The sequence below is a fragment of the Apodemus sylvaticus genome, chromosome 4 (genome assembly GCF_947179515.1).
Source record: "Apodemus sylvaticus chromosome 4, mApoSyl1.1, whole genome shotgun sequence".
Classification (NCBI taxonomy): Eukaryota; Metazoa; Chordata; class Mammalia; order Rodentia; family Muridae; genus Apodemus; species Apodemus sylvaticus.
The window spans coordinates 92409838-92430428 of NC_067475.1; the positions used below are offsets into that span (position 1 = coordinate 92409838).

At 38.4% G+C, this 20591-nt stretch overlaps 1 protein-coding gene across 1 annotated transcript in view; it reads right to left on the reverse strand.

The window, feature by feature from the left end:
- Positions 1-4179: 4179 nt before the first annotated feature.
- Serpini1 (serpin family I member 1) overlaps positions 4180-20591 on the reverse strand; it is an 86652-nt gene continuing 70240 nt past the window's right edge. The window contains exons 7-9 of the mRNA XM_052180348.1: positions 8270-8356; positions 6085-6174; positions 4180-5876 (exon numbers count right to left, since the gene is read on the reverse strand). Of these exons, the coding sequence (XP_052036308.1) occupies positions 5800-5876; positions 6085-6174; positions 8270-8356 (254 nt within the window). The 3' untranslated portion in view covers positions 4180-5799. The remainder of the gene's footprint in view (positions 5877-6084; positions 6175-8269; positions 8357-20591) is intronic.

The following is a 20591-nucleotide window of genomic DNA, read 5'->3' on the forward strand; positions in this document are numbered from 1 at the left end:
CCTGTTTGACACCCAAAGGAGTTGCAATCCATAGGTTGAAAACCACTGCTCTGGGGAATTAGGAGCCAAGAGAAATAGGCCAGTCAGTTCCTTGGGTGCTGCAGTTGCTGCCAATAGGAACATTTCTTTTCACTTTGACTCAGGATTCTCCGGATTTCTATAGCACCCAAGAGAGTGTGGCAGACAGTTCTCACCTTGCAAGGCCAGTGGAATCTCAGGCCTTAGCACTTTGACAGTACCTGTTTTCCTCCTGAGTGGCTGAGCATTGGCAGGGTGCCTTATATTTCTACCTTCCCCTCCCTAGCCATTCCTGCCATGCATATTCTCTGCTATAGATGCTTTTCTAGACCAGCCACTTCACCTGTAGCCCTCCATCCTTGTTTCTGAGGAAGATTTAGTAGAGAGCTATTGGCAATGAAAGATTCTGATCATAAGATTTGAAGGAAAAGCCACCATATCTTCCCTAGTGACAGAGCATCGAGATCTCAGCTACAACTGGTGTAGGAAGTTTATATAATCAAGGCTGGCCTGGGTTGCAGAGTTTGAGTTCTAGGTTAGCCTGGGCAGCTTACTACAACCCTACTCACATGAAGAATGAAGAGGATCAAGGATGGATTCAAGGGTAAGAGCACTTGCTGCTCTTGCAGAGGTCCTGGGTTTGGGTCCCAACACCAACATGACGCCTCACACAGTGATCTTAACTCTAGTTTGATGCCCTCTCTTCTGGCCTCTGTGGGCCTCAGGTGTGCAAGTGGTACACAGACAAGCACTTAGGCACACACAAAGAAAAAATAAAATAATTTTAAAATAGGATGTAAGTGTAGCTTATTTATGGTTATTAATATAGTAATACAGTAAATCAGTGGTACTGCATGTGCCTAGCACATGCAAGAGTCTAGTCAATCTCCAGTACCATACAGAAAAAAATGCCAAAAAGAAAAAACAAAGCCCCAAACAGGTACCACGAATTTATATCCAGAATAACAATTTCAAACGTTAATTCTAATAAAAAGTACAGATAGCATTTACAAAACAAAAGAAGTCAAAGAACCATGCACAAACAAACTTTCAGTGTAGCAATGTTTTAAGTCATATAAGTCAAAAATATTTTAGAGAGATTAAAATCTTATTAACAGTTTAGTAGTAGTATTTGTTCTTATTAAAAAAAAAAATAGAACCATCAACGCATGGTAAAACGAAATTCCAGAGTCACATACACTAGCATCGAATTCTAGCATTTTTTCTGAACTAGTTTGCCACTTTCAGGGATTCTTTCCTCTGCTCTTATATGTAGTCATGATGAGAACCTCTCTGTTAAATATCACTGAGCTTGAAGGAGTGAGCATTTCAGTTGCTTTAATTAGCATGAGGTCATCTGGGATTTCTTTCATGATTCTTCTCCTTTGTGGTCCCACAAAGCCAGGAACTACTGATGGAAATCTGAGCTAGTCAGGCTTAGGAGAGAAGTCGCCCTTAAAATAATTGTCACATTCATGCACTCACATATAAACCAGTTACCTGTTTGTTAAGCAGTGCATTACAGTTAGACTGTCACTTAATCCTTTTCAGTTATGTAGTTACATATGCAACTAATTGGTCCAAACCTTGCTTTACATGTTTTTAAATCTGGCAATAGTTCTTGTTCCATTTAAAAGTGTTAAAAAATTGGATGAGAAAGCACTTTCAGAGCACAATCTACATTTAGATGAGTTTCATGTTATAAAAATATCTTTTCTCTAATGGGGTTTCCTCAAGCTTTTGAGTAAATACCATCAGTGCCCTGATGGAATAGCCAATGGCTCCCCAGTGGATAATATGAATGGACGCCCATTACAGACTCGTCCAGGAGACAAATCTCCAGTGCAGCAGAGTAAGCTCTTAAAACAAACATGAACAGGAAAAGAAAATATAAATTCAGATGCACACAAAACAATCCACCAGGCACACACACATACACACACACACACAGACACATACATATACACATTGAGACACACAGAGATACAGATAAACACACTGACACATACATACACAGAGATTTATCCTCACACTGAGTAACCCATACTGAGACACATAAAGACACACACTCACTGAGACAGGCAGTGATAAACACAAATCTACATGCACAAGAAGACATACAACATGAAGAGAATGAAATGTTTTACCAGTTCAGTTTGAAAGTAGGAAAATTATTGAATATTGTGAATAATATGTGATGTGTAAGTGGGCCACTTATCAAATACTAAAATCCTGTGGCTGCTTACTTGAAACATGCCTTCTTTGCCATTTGTTCCTTTATATGCCTTTCTATGCTGGAATTACACATTCCTTTTTCCCTTTAATCCTTTTTTACAGTCTAGTATTCATCCCCTTCCTGGTCTGCCCCTCTCCCAGCCATTGCTCCCCATCCCATACTGCCCCCAAGTTTCCAAGAGGATGTCCACCTGCCAGACCTCCCTACTCCCTGGGGGCTCAAGTCTCTCCAGGGTTAGGTGCATCTTCTCTCACTGAACCCAGACCCACTGAATACAGTCCTCTGCTGTATGTGTGTTGGAGGTGTCATATCAGCTGGTTTGTGCTGCCTGATTGGTGGCTCAGTGTCTGAGAGATCTTCTGGGGGTCAGAATCACACACTCTAAATGATTCAATCACTGTTCAGAGACAAAGAACTGAGCTGGACAACTTGGGCCCACAGTCACCCAAGCCTGGAAGGTCTTTTTAATTGTGTGCTTTAGTCAATGGGAGATTTGAGTTTATTTCAAGAATTTCTTTGAGATTTTAATGTAATTACCACGCTTCTCCTTTCTTCTTTCCAAACTCTCATATATGCAGCTTCCCTCCTCTCAAATTCTTGGTCTCTTTTTTCAATTAATTCTTACTGTACAGTAATTCCCAAGTACAACCTGCTTAGTCAGTATAATATTACTTCTCTTTATGTTTTATCAGCAACTTTTAATGTGCACCCGAACATTCACAGGCCATTTAGCCTTCCTGTAAGCTACCAGCAGCTTTGGAACTTTTGTAGAATGTTTCCTCTACCTTAGCAAATTCTGCAGATTAATCATTTAACTAAAGAATCTTGCATTGTGTCTGGTTTAGAAGATGAACCATGACCATGAGGCTCTGAGCTTAAGGCAAAGTTGCAGAGTTTTCACCAATATTTTTCCTATTATTTCTTTTATTTTTTGAATTGTATTTTATCTTTGCTCAAGATTGCAGAAAAGATCTTTACTTCAAAAAGACAAGTTTCAACTGGTTTAACATGCCTGAAGCTATTAAACAAAATGTTGCCATTACTCTTATGTTAGAGAAAAACCAAGACAGGCTTTCAGATAAGAAAAAAAATTACTAATATTATGAATTCAAGAAACTGATTATATATCAAAAATCAGTGCATTGTGTTTTCTATAAGATGCATATCTAATGAGAAGTATGCTCTCTGATGTACTTTCTTCTGATTTTATTGTTCCTATAAAATGAATGTCTTGAGTATTTAACAAAACATATAAATAATACTTTTAGTATTTGTTTGGACTTGATGGTGATATTAAAATAGATAGGAGTCTATAATTATCCATTCCAGTCTGCTGTATACAGACTGGAATGATTGTTGATTTCCTCTCAAATGGAAGTTCATAGAATAAAAGTCCTTTTTATGGACTATGTATGTGTATTTATAGTAATTATTCATTGTAAAGAGAATGAAACAATTAGGAACTATGCAATACTAATTTTTCAAGAGAAAAAACTATTAAAATTAAAAGCAAAGTCCAAAAAAAGAAAAACGTGAGGGCCAGAGAGATGATCCCATGGGTACCAGTCCCTGATGTACAAGCCTGATAACTCAAGTGAGATTCTGGGAGTCCAAGTTGGAAAGAGGCAACCAATTTCAGTACACACACACACACACACACACACACACACACACACACAAACTCACACACACAAACACACAGAGTAATAACAAATTAATACACAGAAAACCTTGGTGTTATTAATTATTATTTCTAACTTTTCTGCCAGTACAAGAACATCCATTTTCAACTAAGCAACACCTAACTTAATACCTATTGAAATAGTTTACGATTGAAAGATCCAAATAGTAGAATTTAATCTTATATATATAAGACTATATATTTTTAATAAACACAGCATTTGAGACTTCACAATCAACAATAATCACATTGCATAATGATGTTTATTCTTCTTTAAAGGCAATACATTTATTTAACTAATGAACATATAGGTATAGCTATATATGTCATATTAAAAAGAAGGATACAGAGATAAAGACTGTTCTTAGCAGAGAATGTGAACACTGGATTAACACCAGGCACCCCAGCTTCATAAATTATAAATGAAAACAAGAGCACTATTCTACAATAACATGAAGATTTATGAATAAACTAGAAGTCCTCTGAAAATATAAGCTGTAAAAGATTCAGTCTTAAGTACTGTGTCCTTGGATATTCATACATTCTTTCATGGGTATTGCCTATAAATGTCTCCATATTTTTAACAACTGCATTTCAAGTGCTGCAATATACAGAAGAATCTTACATTTATCTATAGTATGTTCTAGAAATACTTTGGAATCACACCAATGCTTGACAAAGGCATTGCATGACTAGTGCATATTATCTCCTTCCTTCACCCCGATCTCTCTAATCTGTCTGTGAAAATGTGATGCTGAATTAAAGGAAAATTTTGCAACCCAAGTTACAAAAATAAAAGTCTATGGCTAAATATCTGTGGCATCATTTAGATGTCAGAAACATTAGAAAGATATGGTCCCCACCCTATCTTGGACATCCTGAATAAGAACCCATATTTGTAATAAGAGACCAGGTGTCAGCAGGACACACTAAGTTTAAGAAGCACTAATTCCATATGATGCACTTACTAGTGTTTTTTTTTATATATATAAAGTAATTACATCTATTTTCCTGGTACATCAATGTACCACTTGGTGCCTTTTTTGGGTATACTCTAGAGAATGTGCAACTGTGTGATTTTATCTTATCTTTGAGTGAACATTAAAAAATAAATCATTAAAACTTAAATGGTCCATGGGAATCTCTTCATGGGGCCTCTTGATGTCATCCAGAATAGCTAATGAGATATCTGAGCTTCTTATTAGAGTCATGTGGCATTCTGATTCACAGCAAACTTTTAAAAATAAATAAAAGAGGTATACTTTAATAATTTAAAGGTATAATACTGCAGTATATTACACAAAGCTAGTAACGTCTATGGGCCTTACACATGCCACTTATTCTCCTAAGTCTTTTGCCATGGAGCTCAACAGCAAAGAACAATCTCAGTATCTGTGGCCTATTTGCCTCCCCTTCACAGTATTGCTTATTGTATACATGTATGTCTCTCACTTTGGTGTTGATTCTGCGTGATTCTGAAGAAACTCAGAAACAACAGTTTCTATATTTTGCTTTGTAGGATCATTTTACTACAATTCCTAAAGAAACAGCATAGGTTTCAAATCTCAGATACAGCGTTGTGTAGACTACAACTACTTCTACAATGAAAAAAATTGTTCACATTTTCAACATGTACTTTTATTTTAAGCAACAGCACAACAGACACAATGACACATTGGGACCATACTCTTTATACTGATAGCATTTTTTGACAAGCTAACTTATAGGGTCACATGGATTACTACTATCCAGAACTATTTTAAATATTTCCTTAAGTAATACTGTAAAACAAAAGTCCTAAGTATATACCACTTGCAAACATAATGTGCTTTATTACTGCTTTCTTGTACTCAAACGTCATCATTTAAAGTTCCTCAAAGTCATGGCCACTTGTGTTCATTGTTTCGGGGTGCATGACTCGTCCCATGAATAAGATCGTACCTGGATTGGTTTGGAAATGAACAGAAGAGAGGAAAAAAAAAAAACCATGAGACATATTTTCTGGAAGCAATGTTTGAAAAAGTAGAAATATGCATTTTGATTTTTTAAAAGAATAAGGATATTGGAATTTTAAAAATATATATCATTTAAAAATAGACAGCTTCTTTATGCCTTGTAAAATAACGTTGCATTCACATAAAACACTCACCAGTTTTCCTATTCTTGATAAGAAAGAAAAATGGATGGTCGACAATAACCTGAGGGTACAGCACAGCCATCCTGCTAATTGCAATCATTCCTATGGTGCAGAGAAAAAGTAATTACATGTCTATGGATGGGCAGAGACTCACAGAACTTTTCCAAAAACAAAACAAAAAAAAAAAAAAAACAAACAAAAAATCCCCAAAACCTATGTCTAGCCATTTAACGAAAAGGTAACATTCTACAGGGGTTTTAAAACAGAAATGTTTTAAAGGCATTAATATCTTTCCATTATTTTATTTACTCATTGTATATCCCAATTGAAGACCCCTTCATCCTAGTCCCTGCTCATACAGTCCCACCCTCCACTACCCTCCTCTTCACTTTTGAGAATGGAGAGGTCACCCTAGGTACCAACCCACCCTGGCAGGTCAAGTTGCTGCAGGACTAGGCATATCCGCTCTGACAGAGAAGCAGACAAGGCAGCCCCTAATGTTAGGAGCAGGATCCTCAAGGATTGCCAACTTGAAGGCAGTCTTTCCTATCTTAAAGGTATTTCTGTTGTCTGTAGGAGGTGCCTGTACATTGCAGTTCTATGGCATAATAAAGGGAAACTCAGCAGTAAGAGAAGCAGGTTATTCAGGGTCCTACTGCTTTGCTCTAGTCTGCTTAGTTATCAGATACTTTTAATAGTTTTTCTTTTTTATAAAACTACGTCTGCTTCTTTATCCTCTTGAAAGTATTGTTATCGCTGGTGATGTTATAAATAATACAAGCTAGTAAGCAAATATATCAACATATAAAAGAAAACTTTACTAAATTTGATTGTATCTGTTTAACACTTAATGGAACTAATCCTAAATCAATGAGGGGAAGCAGGAAATGCAATGGTGAATCATTCTTGGTTATCTAGGGAAATCACAACCATCAAAACCATCAAGGGTGGAGCTGGGAAGAAGGCTCAGTCAGTAAAGTTTCTGCTCCACAACCATGAAGACATGATTATCCATGTAAAGGTGCAGAAGATCCTTTGCATCCATGTAAAAAATCTAGGCATGGTAGGATGGGGTACATTTTTAATTCAGTGCTGGGGAAATAGACTCTTTGAGGTTGGTCAGCCCGCTAGTCTAGCCAAATTGGTAAATGCTAAATCCAGAGAAAAAAAATGTCTCAAGAAAATAAGATGGGAGGGGGGTGTAGAGATGCTCAGCAGTTATGAGCACTGACTGCTCTTCTGAAGGTATTGAGTTCAAATCTCAGCACCCGCATGGTGGCTCACAACCATCCATATAGGATCTGATACCCTCTTCTGGGGTATCTGAAGACAGAGACAGTGTACTCACATGAAATAAATAAATAAGTCTTTTAAAAAAGAAAGAAAATAAGAAGTTTAATTATTGAGAAAGCCACTTGATGCCCACCTCTGCCTTACAAACACCCTCTGACACATGTGTGCATATATGAATATGTATCTATCAAACACAAAAATGATGGACAATCAACTACTATAATCGGGAAATGGAATATATGTCCATCTAAAAACTGATTAATTTGAAACTATTTCCTTAGCCAGGCAGTGGTGACACTTCCCTTAATCCTAGCACTCTTGGTAGAGCAGACTGATTTCTGAGTTGCAAGCCAGCCTGCTCTACAGAGGGAGTTTCAGGGAAGCCTCGGCAACACAGAAATCCTGTCTCAAAAGAAAAACAAAACAAAACAAACAAAAAAAAACAAAAAGAAAACAAAATTATTTTCTTATGAGTGTTATTATCATTCTGTAAAAGTACTTACACATATTTTTATTTCTATCAATTATTTGTATGCTTAATTTTGCAAAACCAACAATCTATAGACAAAAGTTAAGAACTAACTTCCATGAATAAGTAGGAAGGGAAACAATGTTTGAATATGCATTAGGAGAACCTTAAAAATGGTTCATGTCTGCAGGAAGGTCTTCTCTTAGAACTGCCACTCACTGATGACTTGTTGGGAGGCTAGGTATGGACCTAACATATATTTCATAATTTATTGAAAACATTCTGGTTACTTTAACATGTACTTGACTTCTGACTTGGAATACAGTGGCCTCTTCATTATGGTTTCTGAAAGGGACCTCCATTTTCACCCAAGATTGTTTAAAAATATAAATTTGGAAGAAGTAAGAAACATTCATAAAATGACTTAGTATCTACCAGAGGCCACAGCTGCTTCTGACCCTTCCTCATTAACCTCGATGAAGGACTTGTGAACAGCTTTGGAGAGGAACAGCTCTTTATTATCTGAAAAGAAGAAATTAGGTCATTAGTGACAGACACAAAGAAATATTTGACACTTAGGGTAAGTGAGTTTGAGAGCTCTGAGAAACCAAGATACTGATAGAAAAAACAAGATGATGACAGATTTTGCTTATGGCACAGGAGAACTAGCAATGGTATGGTTTCAAATTTACTCTCATTAACTACTTATTAATTTACCCTTTTTTTTTTTCTTCAGTATTTCCCACTGCCTATTTTTCTTTTCCCTTATTTCTGGGGGTAGGGGAGGAGAAACTCTGCTTTTAATAGTGAACTCAAATGAGTTTATAATTCAAAATAAAAGATACATTATTCATTGCTCTCTAAGTTGAAATAAGAAGTATAGAATGAAAACTGGAGAAGGTCCAGAAATAGAAATATTCATTTCTCAAACTTAATAATTTTTATAATATAAATGCCATTAACAAGAAAAACTAAAATTGACATCTAAACTGTAGGAATGTGAAAAAGAAAAAAAAACATAAAATGGCATTCAAGTTTGGTTTACTGTCTTGTCTGAACATGTGAAAATACATTACCCCAGGATTATATTATAAATACACATTTTTAATAAAAGGAAGAACATTTTCTTCATTGAATTGCCTTTCTGCTTACTTTGAAATTAATGCCATTTGAGGCATGTTTATGACCCCTAAACATTCATATGCTCAGATTCCACAGAAATCAGTGCATTACCATACTGAAAATAAGGTCTTAACATGAAGTCATTATAGAGGATTCTGATCAAGTATGACTAGTCTCCACTCAACAAGGGTACTTTGAACTAAGAAAGCTACAGAGAAAAGTGGAGACGGAGTGTTTAGTTTCATGTGTCAATTTGTCCAAGCCTTAGTGCTCAGACACTTGAACAAACATTCTGGATGTTTCTTGGGGCATATTTTTGTGTGCGACTTAATGTTTAAATTGGTGGATTTTTAATCTCTCTCTCTCTCTTCTCTCTCTCTCTCTCTCTCTCTCTCTCTCTCTCTCTCTCTCTCTCTCTCTCTCTCACCCCCACACACACATACACACACACACACACACACATACATATCTCCATTGATTTAGCCATCTAACTATCCATCTCCTGTAAAAGATAAAATTATCTATCTATAAACACACCTAAAACATATATTGTTTAGGAACATTTATACAAAAATATTTGCACACACATGTATTGGGTCTCTGGAGATACATAACTAATGTATGTGTGAAGATAAGTAGAGAAGCTGTCATCTATAAGCCAAGAAAGGAGTCCTCAGAATATGCGAATCCCCCAGTCCTTTTCTGATGGAAAATGGAGGAGGAATGAATGAAGGGGAGTAAGGAAGTAGGTGGGAAGAACGAGGAGGCGAGGAGGAAGGAGAAACTGTGGTCAGGATGTAATATATACTATGCAAGAGAATATGTAGTATATATACATACATAAACATGTATATACATATATATATAATATGCAAGATAATACATATAAATAACATATATGTAAAATAAGTGTGTATATGTATCTATATGTATACACCCATACATATATAAATGCCTACCACCTTCACCCAAAATGAGAAAATTCTAACACTGTCAAAACTTTTAGTTTAGTCTTTTATCTGTAGAACTAGTGGGAACATAAACTTCTAATTTTTTGATGAATCATTTTATTAAAATTAAAATACAATTACATAGGTTTCCCCTTTAATTTCCCTTATTCAATCTTCCCATATACTTCTCTTGGTCTTTCAAATTTATATTTTACAACTTTTGTCATACATATATATAAAACTATATGATTTTATATATATATATATATATAATATACATATTATATGTATATATATATATATTCTTAAATACATAAATACAATCTACTCAGACTGTATAATGTTACTCATATAGATGTGAGTTCAAGGCTGGCCACTAGTTCTTTGAAAATCAACTTGGAAGTTCTTCCTTGGACATATTGAGTTGTACAGTTTGTGATATTTTGTTGTGCAGAACCTAGGTAACTAAAAAACTTCTTCCAGCTTTGAGTTTTCAACTCTTCTCTAAGATGAAAACAGAAGAACCATAGAACACACGCCCAGTACTGGTGAAAGAGGAGAAGCCCAGACAGCAGGACACAGGGTGACTCAAGTATGTTCTGCTCCACACAGTTCTTCACATTTCTTCAATTATAGAAGGTCTAAGTTAAAGTTCAGATAAATGACTGAGTTGAAATCCAGCACCATTTGTAGAAGGTACAAATATACCAAGGATTGGGTAGATGGCTAGGTTGGAACCTAGATGCCTGCCACACAAACTTGACCTCAATTCAGACTGGCCCAGCTAATGAGACCCTGTCTTAAAAAAGATAATGTGGTCATCCACCTCTGTATTTGTCAGGCACTGGCAGAGCCTCTCAGGAGACAGTTATATCAGGCTCCTGTCAGCTAGTACTTGTCATCTGCAATAGTATCTGGGTTTGGTAAGTGTATATGGGATGGATCCCCATGTGGGGCATTCTCTAATTGGCCTTTCCTTCAGTCTCTACTCTGTCCTTTGTCTCTGAATCTCCTCCCATGGGTATTTTGATTCCCCTTCTAGGAAGAACCAAAGTATCCAAACGTTGGTCATCCTTCTTCTTGAGCTTCATGTGGTCTGTGAATTGTATCTTGGGTATTTTGTGCATTTGGGCTAATATTCACTTATCAGTGACTGCATATCATGTGTGTTCTTTTGTGACTGGATTACCTCACTCAAGATGATATTTTCCAGTTCCACCCATTTGCCTAAGAATTTCATGAATTCATTGTTTTTAATAGCTGAGTAGTACTTGATTGTACCACATTTTCTGTATCCATTCCTCTGCAGAGGGACATCTGGGTTCTTTCCAGCTTCTTGTTTTTTATAAATAAGGCTCCTATGAACATACTGGAGCATGTGTCTTTATTACCTGTTGGAATACCTTCTGGGTATATGCCCAGGAGTGGTATAGCTGGGTCCACAATGGACTGAGCACAGGGTCCCCAATGGAGGACTTAGAGAAAGGACCCATGGAGTTGAAGGGGTTTGCAGCCCCATAGGAGGAACAACAATATGAACCAACCAGTACCCCCAGAGCTCACAGGAACTAAACCACCAACCAAAGCGTACACATGGCAAGACCTTTGGCTCTAGTTACATGTATAGCAGAGGATGGCCTTTTCAGACATCATTGATGCCCCATGGTAGGGGAATGCTAGGTCAGGAAAAGTGGAAGAGGGTAGGTTGGTGATCAGAGGGTGGGGGAATGGGATAGGGGGCTTTGGAGGTGAAACAAGGAAAGGGGATAACATCTGAAATGTAAATAAAGCAAATATCTAATAAAAATCTTATTGATGATCCTATAAGAATTCTATGTATATATGGAATATAGATTGATAGATAGATAGATAGATAGATAGATAGATAGATAGATAGATAGATAGATAATTTTGAGAAGAGTTGAGGAAGAAACCTGATGCTGACTCAGCCCTTTGCATATACTTGTATAAATGCGTACCTAAACACACATGTACACCTGAATACACACACACACACACACACATACATACACACACACACACACACACACACACAGAGAGAGAGGCACGCACACACCCATGCATGCAAAGGCATACAAGAAAAAAAACTCACAGTTGACTTACTGTTAGACTGAATAACTTATAATTAACTCTAACCTGCTTTCCATTTTCCTTCAAGTTTTCAAATACACAAATTTATTTTCTATACATGGAGAAGAATGCTCACTAACTTTTTTTGGTATGTCTGGTAAACAGCACCTGATTATTCAGAATACTCATCAAGGTATCTAACAATGGTATCTGTGAATATACACCTCATAGGGATCCATTTCCCCAGATCATAGTTAGTAATAATTATCACATTATTAAATAGCCTGTTTCATATATTATGTTCTCCTACAAAATATATTTGATGACTACAAGAAACACAAAATGCAACCAAAATTTATGAGAAATATCAAGTAAAATTAGCTCTCTTAAATGCCTTTTGCTTTTATTTAACAAAAGGGGAAATATAAACCATTTGATTAGTCAGTTATTTTAGTTTGTAAAACAAACACATGAATCTAAAGGGCATGAAATGGATAAACAATTTAGCAGTTAGCTGATAACTATTTTCAAATTCTTACTTTTTCCCTTCTGTTAGTTAATGGAAGGTCATGAATCAAGACAATGATGGCCCCGAATGCCAGAGCAATAGAGCCCTCGCGGCAATGACTGCCCACCATAACAGCTGAGCCCCACTCAAAAACTTTAAAGGGGAGTTTACACACAGAGTGATAGTTCATCCCTGCTGTCTTGAAGAGTGAAAACTGCCTGCAGTAGCTCTTAGAGCCATCCTAATGTATGCATTAGGCACCTGGAAACAAGGACTACATGTCCCCTTTCCATGACCCCGTGTCCAAGTGTTGGAGGGCCAGGGAAAGGTTGATTGGTGGAGAGTAACTTAGAGTTAAATAAGAGTTATAATTGTTAACTGTAGGTGATAACATGCTGTATATTTCAAAAGACTACACTAAAACATTTCCAACGGTTTGTTGTAGGAGTAGTTGTTGTTTTGTATTTTTATCAAAAAAAAAAAAGAATAAATGTTTAAGGAGAGAGATGTGTTTAGCTGATTTCATCATTAGAGCCACCCAAATAGCCCAGATAAGCCTAACGACTTGAGTTTACTCCCTAGGAGTCCCATAAGTGGAAGAAGAGGCATCATTCCACAACATTGTTCACCACTATGCCATATACACCATGAACTAGCACATACATGCATGCAAATAATAATAAATGACTAATTTTTAAAAAGATTTTAGAGTTGGCAAGACTGCACAGTGGATGAAGGCGCTTGCCCCCTAATCCTAATGACGCAAGTTCAAGCTCCAGGACTCTCCTGATAGAAAGAGAAACCTGATTCACAGGTTATCCCTGACTTTCTTGTGTGCTCTGTGGAATGTGCATGTCCTCCCCAAATAAGTAAGTGACTATAATTTAGAATTTAAAAATTTTAAAATACTAAAATTTTAAAATACTAATACTAAAAGGTCCATATTTGTATGTGAATTTTTACATGGTACATGATTAAAATGAAATTGTCTATTATTTATGTCAGCTAAAACTCCAAGTTTTAAATTGAACCCAGTGGTGACATATATAAATCGCTGTTTCCTAAGCTGCAGTAGCTGTCACCATGTATCAGAGCAAGGGGAGGGGAAGACCGCACAGCTTACACTATTCACAGGGAATCTTTCTACATGGGATCATCCCATGAAAATGCAAACCGATTTATACCAGGACTCTTCTGCCATGTCCTCCTCCCCCTCTGTCCTTCTGACTGCTGCCTCGCCCTCAGGGTTATTTCACACTTGCATAGGTCCCAGCACCTCCACAGGCAGCCTCTCTGTACTCATATTCATTCCATATTCTGTCTGCACTGTGTGCTTCTCATCACCTGGGTTAAAAACACTTATTCCATCTTCACTCCTGCTTTGATTTCCCACATCCTCCTTGGTCTTCGTCCTCCTAAGGCTCAGATACTACTCCTAGAGAGACTTTTCTTGGTTTACCGATTCCTGTATCTTTAAATTAGACCTGGCCATTCTTTTCTCATGGATGAAAAACTGATTCTCTGAAGCCTTTCTCATATATTATACCTGCATTAATGTCTGTCTCCTCCTGGACTGCCACCTTCCTTAAGGCAATGGCTAGGACATTCATCAGAGCATTCCTAGCATCTAGCATATAGATGGGTCTGAAAAGTGAACTCCTGAATGGGAAGGGGGGAGGGTACTTCGGCTGATGGGTTATTTTCTAGTATTAACCCAGCACACTATGCTGCACAAGATTCAGCAACTGTTCAATAAGAGGTCTCAGTTCTTTCATAATGTGAGACCATCTGGGTACCAACTTTCTGTGACAATGCACAGACACCATGGCCACAGTTCCACTCACAATTATGCCTATAAGGTGTATTTTTATTATAAAATGCATAATATTAATACAAACTAAAAGTTCTAAGAGAAGAGTAATAAAAGAATGGAAAATGCAGAAATGTCACATGCTTTAAAAGGCCTAAAAATTGGATCAAGTTTAAAAATAATGGTAATATGCAACCGAGGGGATAGAAGGTGAGGGAACCTCTAGACAGTACCAGAGACCTGGAAGGTGAGAGATTCTTAGATGATATGTCCAATGGTTGGGAGAGGGAACTTGTAGAGTTCAACTCCTGTAGAAAGACAGTGCATCAAGTGGAGAAATGGGGTTACCATCCCACAGTCAAAAACTCTGACCCAGAATTATTTCTGTCTAAAAGAACTGTAGGAACAAAAATGGAGAAGACACTGAGGGAAGGGAGGTACAGTGACAGGCCCAACTTGGGATTCATCTCAACAGGAGGCTTGACACTATTACTGATGCTATGATGTGCTTACAGACAGGAGCCTAGCACAGCTGTCTTCTGAAAGGTCCAACAAGCAGCTGACTAAGACAGAAGCAGATACTTACACCCAACCAATAAACTGAAGTCAGGGACCCCTGTGATTGACTTAGGGAAAGGCTGGAAGAAATTGAGGCAGAGGAGGGTGACCCCAGAGGAAGACCAGCAGTCTTAACTAACTTGGACCCCTGAGATCTCTCAGATACTGAGCCACCAACCAGGCAGTGTGGCCCCCCACACACTTACAGCAGAGGACTGCCTGGTCTGGTCTCAGTGAGAGATGTGCCTAACCCTCAAGAGAATTGAGGTCCCAACAAGTGGGTAAGCCTGGAAGGGTGTGGGGGTAGGGGTAGGGGTAGATCTTCTTAGAGACAGTGAGAGGAGGAGTGGGATAAAGAACTGTGGGATTGCAGACTGGGTGTGGGGACGGGGATAACAACTTGGACCTCATCCTCTGACATTGTGTGCCAATAAGGAGCCCTCTGTCCTGTCAGGACATATGACACTCAAGGGACTGCATCTCTCCTGTTCTAGTCATCTCATCTACATCTAGCACACTGCCACACCCCAATCATTCACTCAGATATTTAATGTATTTAGTTAGAATACAGGGAGTATGGAAGAAATTCTTTTACTGAGATTTTTTTTTTCAGCAAGTGAAGCCAAGCAAATGGATAATATTTTGTGGGAATGTATGTATGAGTACATATATGTGTATATTCATGTGAGAATAAATGTTTGTATGTATGTACATGTATGCACATAGATATCAGGGCTCAACCTTGGGTGTTGACCCCTGAGAGCTATGTACCTTATTTTATGAGGCAAGGTCTCTCAGTAGCTTGGAGCTCACCAATGAGTCTAGTCTCACTAGCCGGAGAGCTCTGCGGATCTGGCTCTACCCCTTTCTCCTTAGCACTGCCAGCCTGTCTTCTTAACGTACATTCTAGGAATTAAACTTGGGTTCTCATACTTATGTGTCAAGGACTGTTTTCTCCTAAGTCTACAAACTTTGATTTCTTTTCTTTCTTTTAAAACTTGCTTCTTTTTTACTGTCAGCACATGGGCTCCAAGCAGCTTTCTCTTCTGGCCACTGCAGATACTGCTGCTCAAAGGCTCAGTTGGTTCTACTTTCCTCTAGGCTGCCAGGACCCATTTTGCAATGGATAAGTGGGAAAAGGCCCACAAACCCTAGACTATCCAGAGAGGAGCTGGGCAGAAAACCAAACCCTTGCGAAGAAAGCAGGACAAAGTACTAAGACATTCATTCAATAGCTGAGCTAATATTTACTGAACAAGCACTTCATTTGTCTTATTGTGTCGGGAACTGAGACTCTTGGCATCTGAGGATCATATCCTGCTGGCAGGATGGCTATTGGGCAAGTGTTGGCCTCTACTTCCTTTGTGGCACTGTTTCTGAATACAGCCAATTTAAACAGACTTCTGCATCACCAAGGGCAGGCTTAAAATAACAAATGAAGGAAGTATCATAGCAGAAGTCTTGAAAAAAGTGCCTCTAGGCACTCCTATTTTTAGCTTCAGCACCACCCATAAAACTTTAGAAACATTTCCCAGAGTCTGACTTCTAGATTAGAACAGTGTTTGTTTTCATTCAGTTTTTATTCCAGAAGCAGAAAGTATTCACTATTTGTTCATTCATATACCGAGTAGTTACTATATATACGAGCATACTAAAGACACTTAGCAGGCCCTTCCTTATAAAAGCAGGTGGGCATTAATAAAAGAAAACTAATAAAGCAAATCTACAAATGGCCATGATTTCCAGATGTAGTTTACATACCTGGCAAACAGTGTAAGATGGTACGTTGGTAGGTGACAGGAACAGTGAGGGGCATCTACTTGGAAGAGTGTTAGGTAAGGGACAATGAGGGGGTACATAGGACCTGAGACCAAGAGAATATAAAGGAACCAGCCAGGAGAAGACCTGAAGGTGCAGGTGAAACCGGTGCAGAGACAGAGTCAAACTGAGCATGTTTAGGCTTGAGTATGGGAAGCAGACAGGGTAGGGAGCAGGGTGAAGCAGCCTCACAGAAATCCAAGTAGCATCCTTTGGGAGGCTCTCTACACTTCTTCACCCATCTTGCATGCTATGCCAGCACCATGCTGATCTCTGAAGAAAAGAATGACCTTTCTCACACAGCCACAAGCTTTGAAACAGCTTGTAGCTCTGGGACACATGTATAAACAAGCCAGGCCAAGTGAAAGATGAAACATGGAGACAGATTTAGGTGGGAAGCCCTACCAGGTTGCAAGCGAGAGAAGGAAACTAGGAAGAGAGAGGGACGCCAGGCAAGGTGACAGCTGGGTTGGTTCTGGAAGAATAAACAGAAGAGTCAGAGAGGAGGCAAGGTCACTGGACACAGTATTGCAATTACAAAGTGGGAGAACTAGCAGGGATGACTTGAAGGTCTCCACGGAGTGTAGACTAGAAGGAAGCAGGAGAGAAGCAGACAAACTGTCTAAGGTTGTGAATTTTGACCATGATGTCAGAAAGCCAGGACTCTGTCCAGAAATAACAGCATACGTTTGCTTTAAGTTTAGAAGACACTAGTAAAGAGATAATTAAAACGAGCAAATACATCGGGGCAGGAAGATCCCATCGACTTTCACAATGGTCAGGTAAAAATGTAGGAATAGAAGTCAAGCTGTGGCAGTGAAAGAGGAACAAGCCCTCTGGCTTACAATGCAAGGAGAAAGAGGAACAGGAGGAAGGATACAGGAGCCGGGCCAGCATCAATCTACAGTGCTTGCGTTTGACCTGAATATGCCTTTCACTGTGTCTTTTTAAGTCCTTTATTTTATTGGCTTCTCTATTAAAGCTTATACTTTATGCTGAAGGATTTAGTAGTCTCTTTTTTCTGGCCCCTTATACCATCCAAGAAGATTACCTATTAATCCAAATGTCATTCATTTCTATTATAAAAATAGCCCTCTTCTATACAAGGATCATTGCTGCAACTATCTGAGCATTTTCAATGGAGCCTAAGAAGAAAATGATTCTCAGTACTGAGCACTCCATGTTTATTGTATGAGTCTTTACTGTGTTTTATGTTAATGGAATTTAGCATTGGAAGCAATGGATATCAAATTGAGATGAAGAAGTCAACATAATGAATATTGAACAGCCTACCTCATTCACATTTGCATCCACTGAATACTGAGCACACTAAATTGATGGGCACTGAGGAAATGTGTCATAACCAATCTTTGGGACATTTATATTCTACCTGGGATATCTGGGATATTAGACACATAAGTAACATGCATATGAAATAAGATGTGTGATGTACAGTGAAGAGGAAGATAAAATACCAGGGACTTAAAGAGTGACAGCTTCTAGTTGATGTAATGCCGATGGCTTGATGATGTTTGGGCTACCTGGAGGTAAAATTCAATTCAAATGGAAGAGATTTCCCAGATGGGAGGACTTGGGGAGATAGGAGGTGCAGAGCAAGTGCTCCAGAACATAGGCTAAGGAGATCTTGGGAGGAAGGTGAGAGAATTTTTTTTTTTTTGAATAGGCAATAGTAACCACAGAGGAAAGGTTCTAAGCTGATGCCACAGTGACCTGAGAGTGAGTGTTAAGGTGATTAACCTTGGCAATGGAAGATTGGAGAGAGATTGAAAACCATTTAGCAGGCTATTGAAGTAGCCTAAGGCAGCAGTTATAAGCATCTAAACAAGAGTGGATTCAAAGGGATAAAAATGAAGGAGCCTCCGTCAGGAAAAGATTTCAAGTCACTTGGCATCTCCTGATGCAAAAGGACTTTGTTTTTCTTTTCATCCATCATTTAAGAATCTTGCATTTTACAACAATGATGGAAAGTTCTTCGAGTGCTTTCAAATTTACAGGCTGACTATAGTATTAACTTGTTTAAATAGATTTTTTTAAATGTTAAATACATTTTTGTTGACAAAGTAACACATGTACAAAGTAATATTACAAACACTACTAAGATCTATAAGAAATAAAAATGCCAGGCAGGTTAGATGATTCTATAGGTAAAGTGCATGCCATGTCATGGGGACATGAGCTCTGATCCCTAGTTCACATGTGAAGAAGCCAAGTGTGCCACAATACATAACCATGCCAACTATAAGAAGAAACAGATGGATTCCAGAGGCTCTGAGGGCAGCCAGTGGAGCACAAATGGCCATGGCTGGATTCAGCGAGAGATCCTTTCTTAAAAGATGTAGAAGAAAAGAGGAAGACACTCAGGATTCATTCAATATCCACAAATTTACATGGGAATGCTTACCAACACACACAATCATATATACCATCACACACACGCGCACACACGCACACACACACACACATACATACACACACCATCACACCATCACATCATCACACATGCACAGAGATAAAGATAACAACGAAATGAATACTCCTCGCTCACTTGGGAACATATATTCTTATTCTAGACCCAAGAGATGCTGTTACTTTCTAAACTGCTCAGAAATATTCTCAGCATTCAAATACTTCTTTCTATTCAGACTCAAAGACATCAATACTTATTCTTTTCAGTCTTTTGCAAGGGGTTTTAATTGGCTTTTGATTTATTTTCTTCTTTCTTCTCATTATTATTTCTCTATCCCATGATTTCTCATACTATGATCACTGGTGAAACTTAGGATTGCGTAGTTAGTCAATATGGGAGCCTGTCCTATGCATTGTAGCTGTTTAGAGAAATCACTGGCCTCTTGTGTTCTACAGTTTCTGTATCCATTCCTCTCTTGAGGGATACCTGGGTTCTTTCCAGCTTCTGGCTATTATAAATAAGGCTGCTGTGAACATAGTGGAGCATGTGTCCTTATTACATATTGGAGACTCTTCTGGGTATATGCCCAGGAGTGGTATAGCTGGGTTTTATGGTAGTAATATGTTCAATTTTCTGAGGAACCGCCAAACTGATTTCCAGAGTGGTTATTCCATCTTGCAATCCCACCAGCAGTGGAAAAGTGCTCCTCTTTCTCCACATCCTTGCCAGCACCTGCTGTCACCTGAGTTTTTGATCCTAGCCATTCTGACTGGTGTAAGGTGGAATCTCAGGGTTGTTTTGATTTGCTTTCCCTGATGACTAAGGATGCTGAACATTTCTTTAGATGCTTCTCAGCTATTCAGTATTCCGCATTTGAGAATTCTTTATTTAGTTCTGTACTCCATTTTTAATAGGGTTATTTGGTTCTCTGGAGTCTAACTGTTTGAGTTCTTTGTATATATTAGATATTAGCACTCTGTTGGATATATGGTTGGTAAAGATCTTTTCCCAATCTCAGCTATTAAAAACAATGAATTCATGAAATTATTAGGCAAGGGTGGACCTAGAAAATATTATCCTGAGTGAGGTAACCCAATCACAAAATAACACACATGGTATGCACTCAGTGATAAGTGGATATTAGCCCAAAAGCTTGGAGTAACCAAGATACAATTCACAAACCAATTGAAGTACAAGAAGAAGGAAGACCAACCTTTGGATTCTTTGGTCCTTTTTAGAAGAGGGAACAAGACAGCCAAGGGAGAAGATACATAGACAAAGTGTGGGGTAGAGACTGAAAGAAAGGCCGTCCAGAGACTGCCCGACCTGGGGATCCACCCCATATTTGTCTGTCACAAAATCCAGACACTAATATGGATGCCAACCAGCGCTTACTGATGGGAGCCTGATATAGCTGTCTCCTGAGAGGCTCTGCCAACACCCGACAAATACAAAGGTGGCTGCTCCCAGCC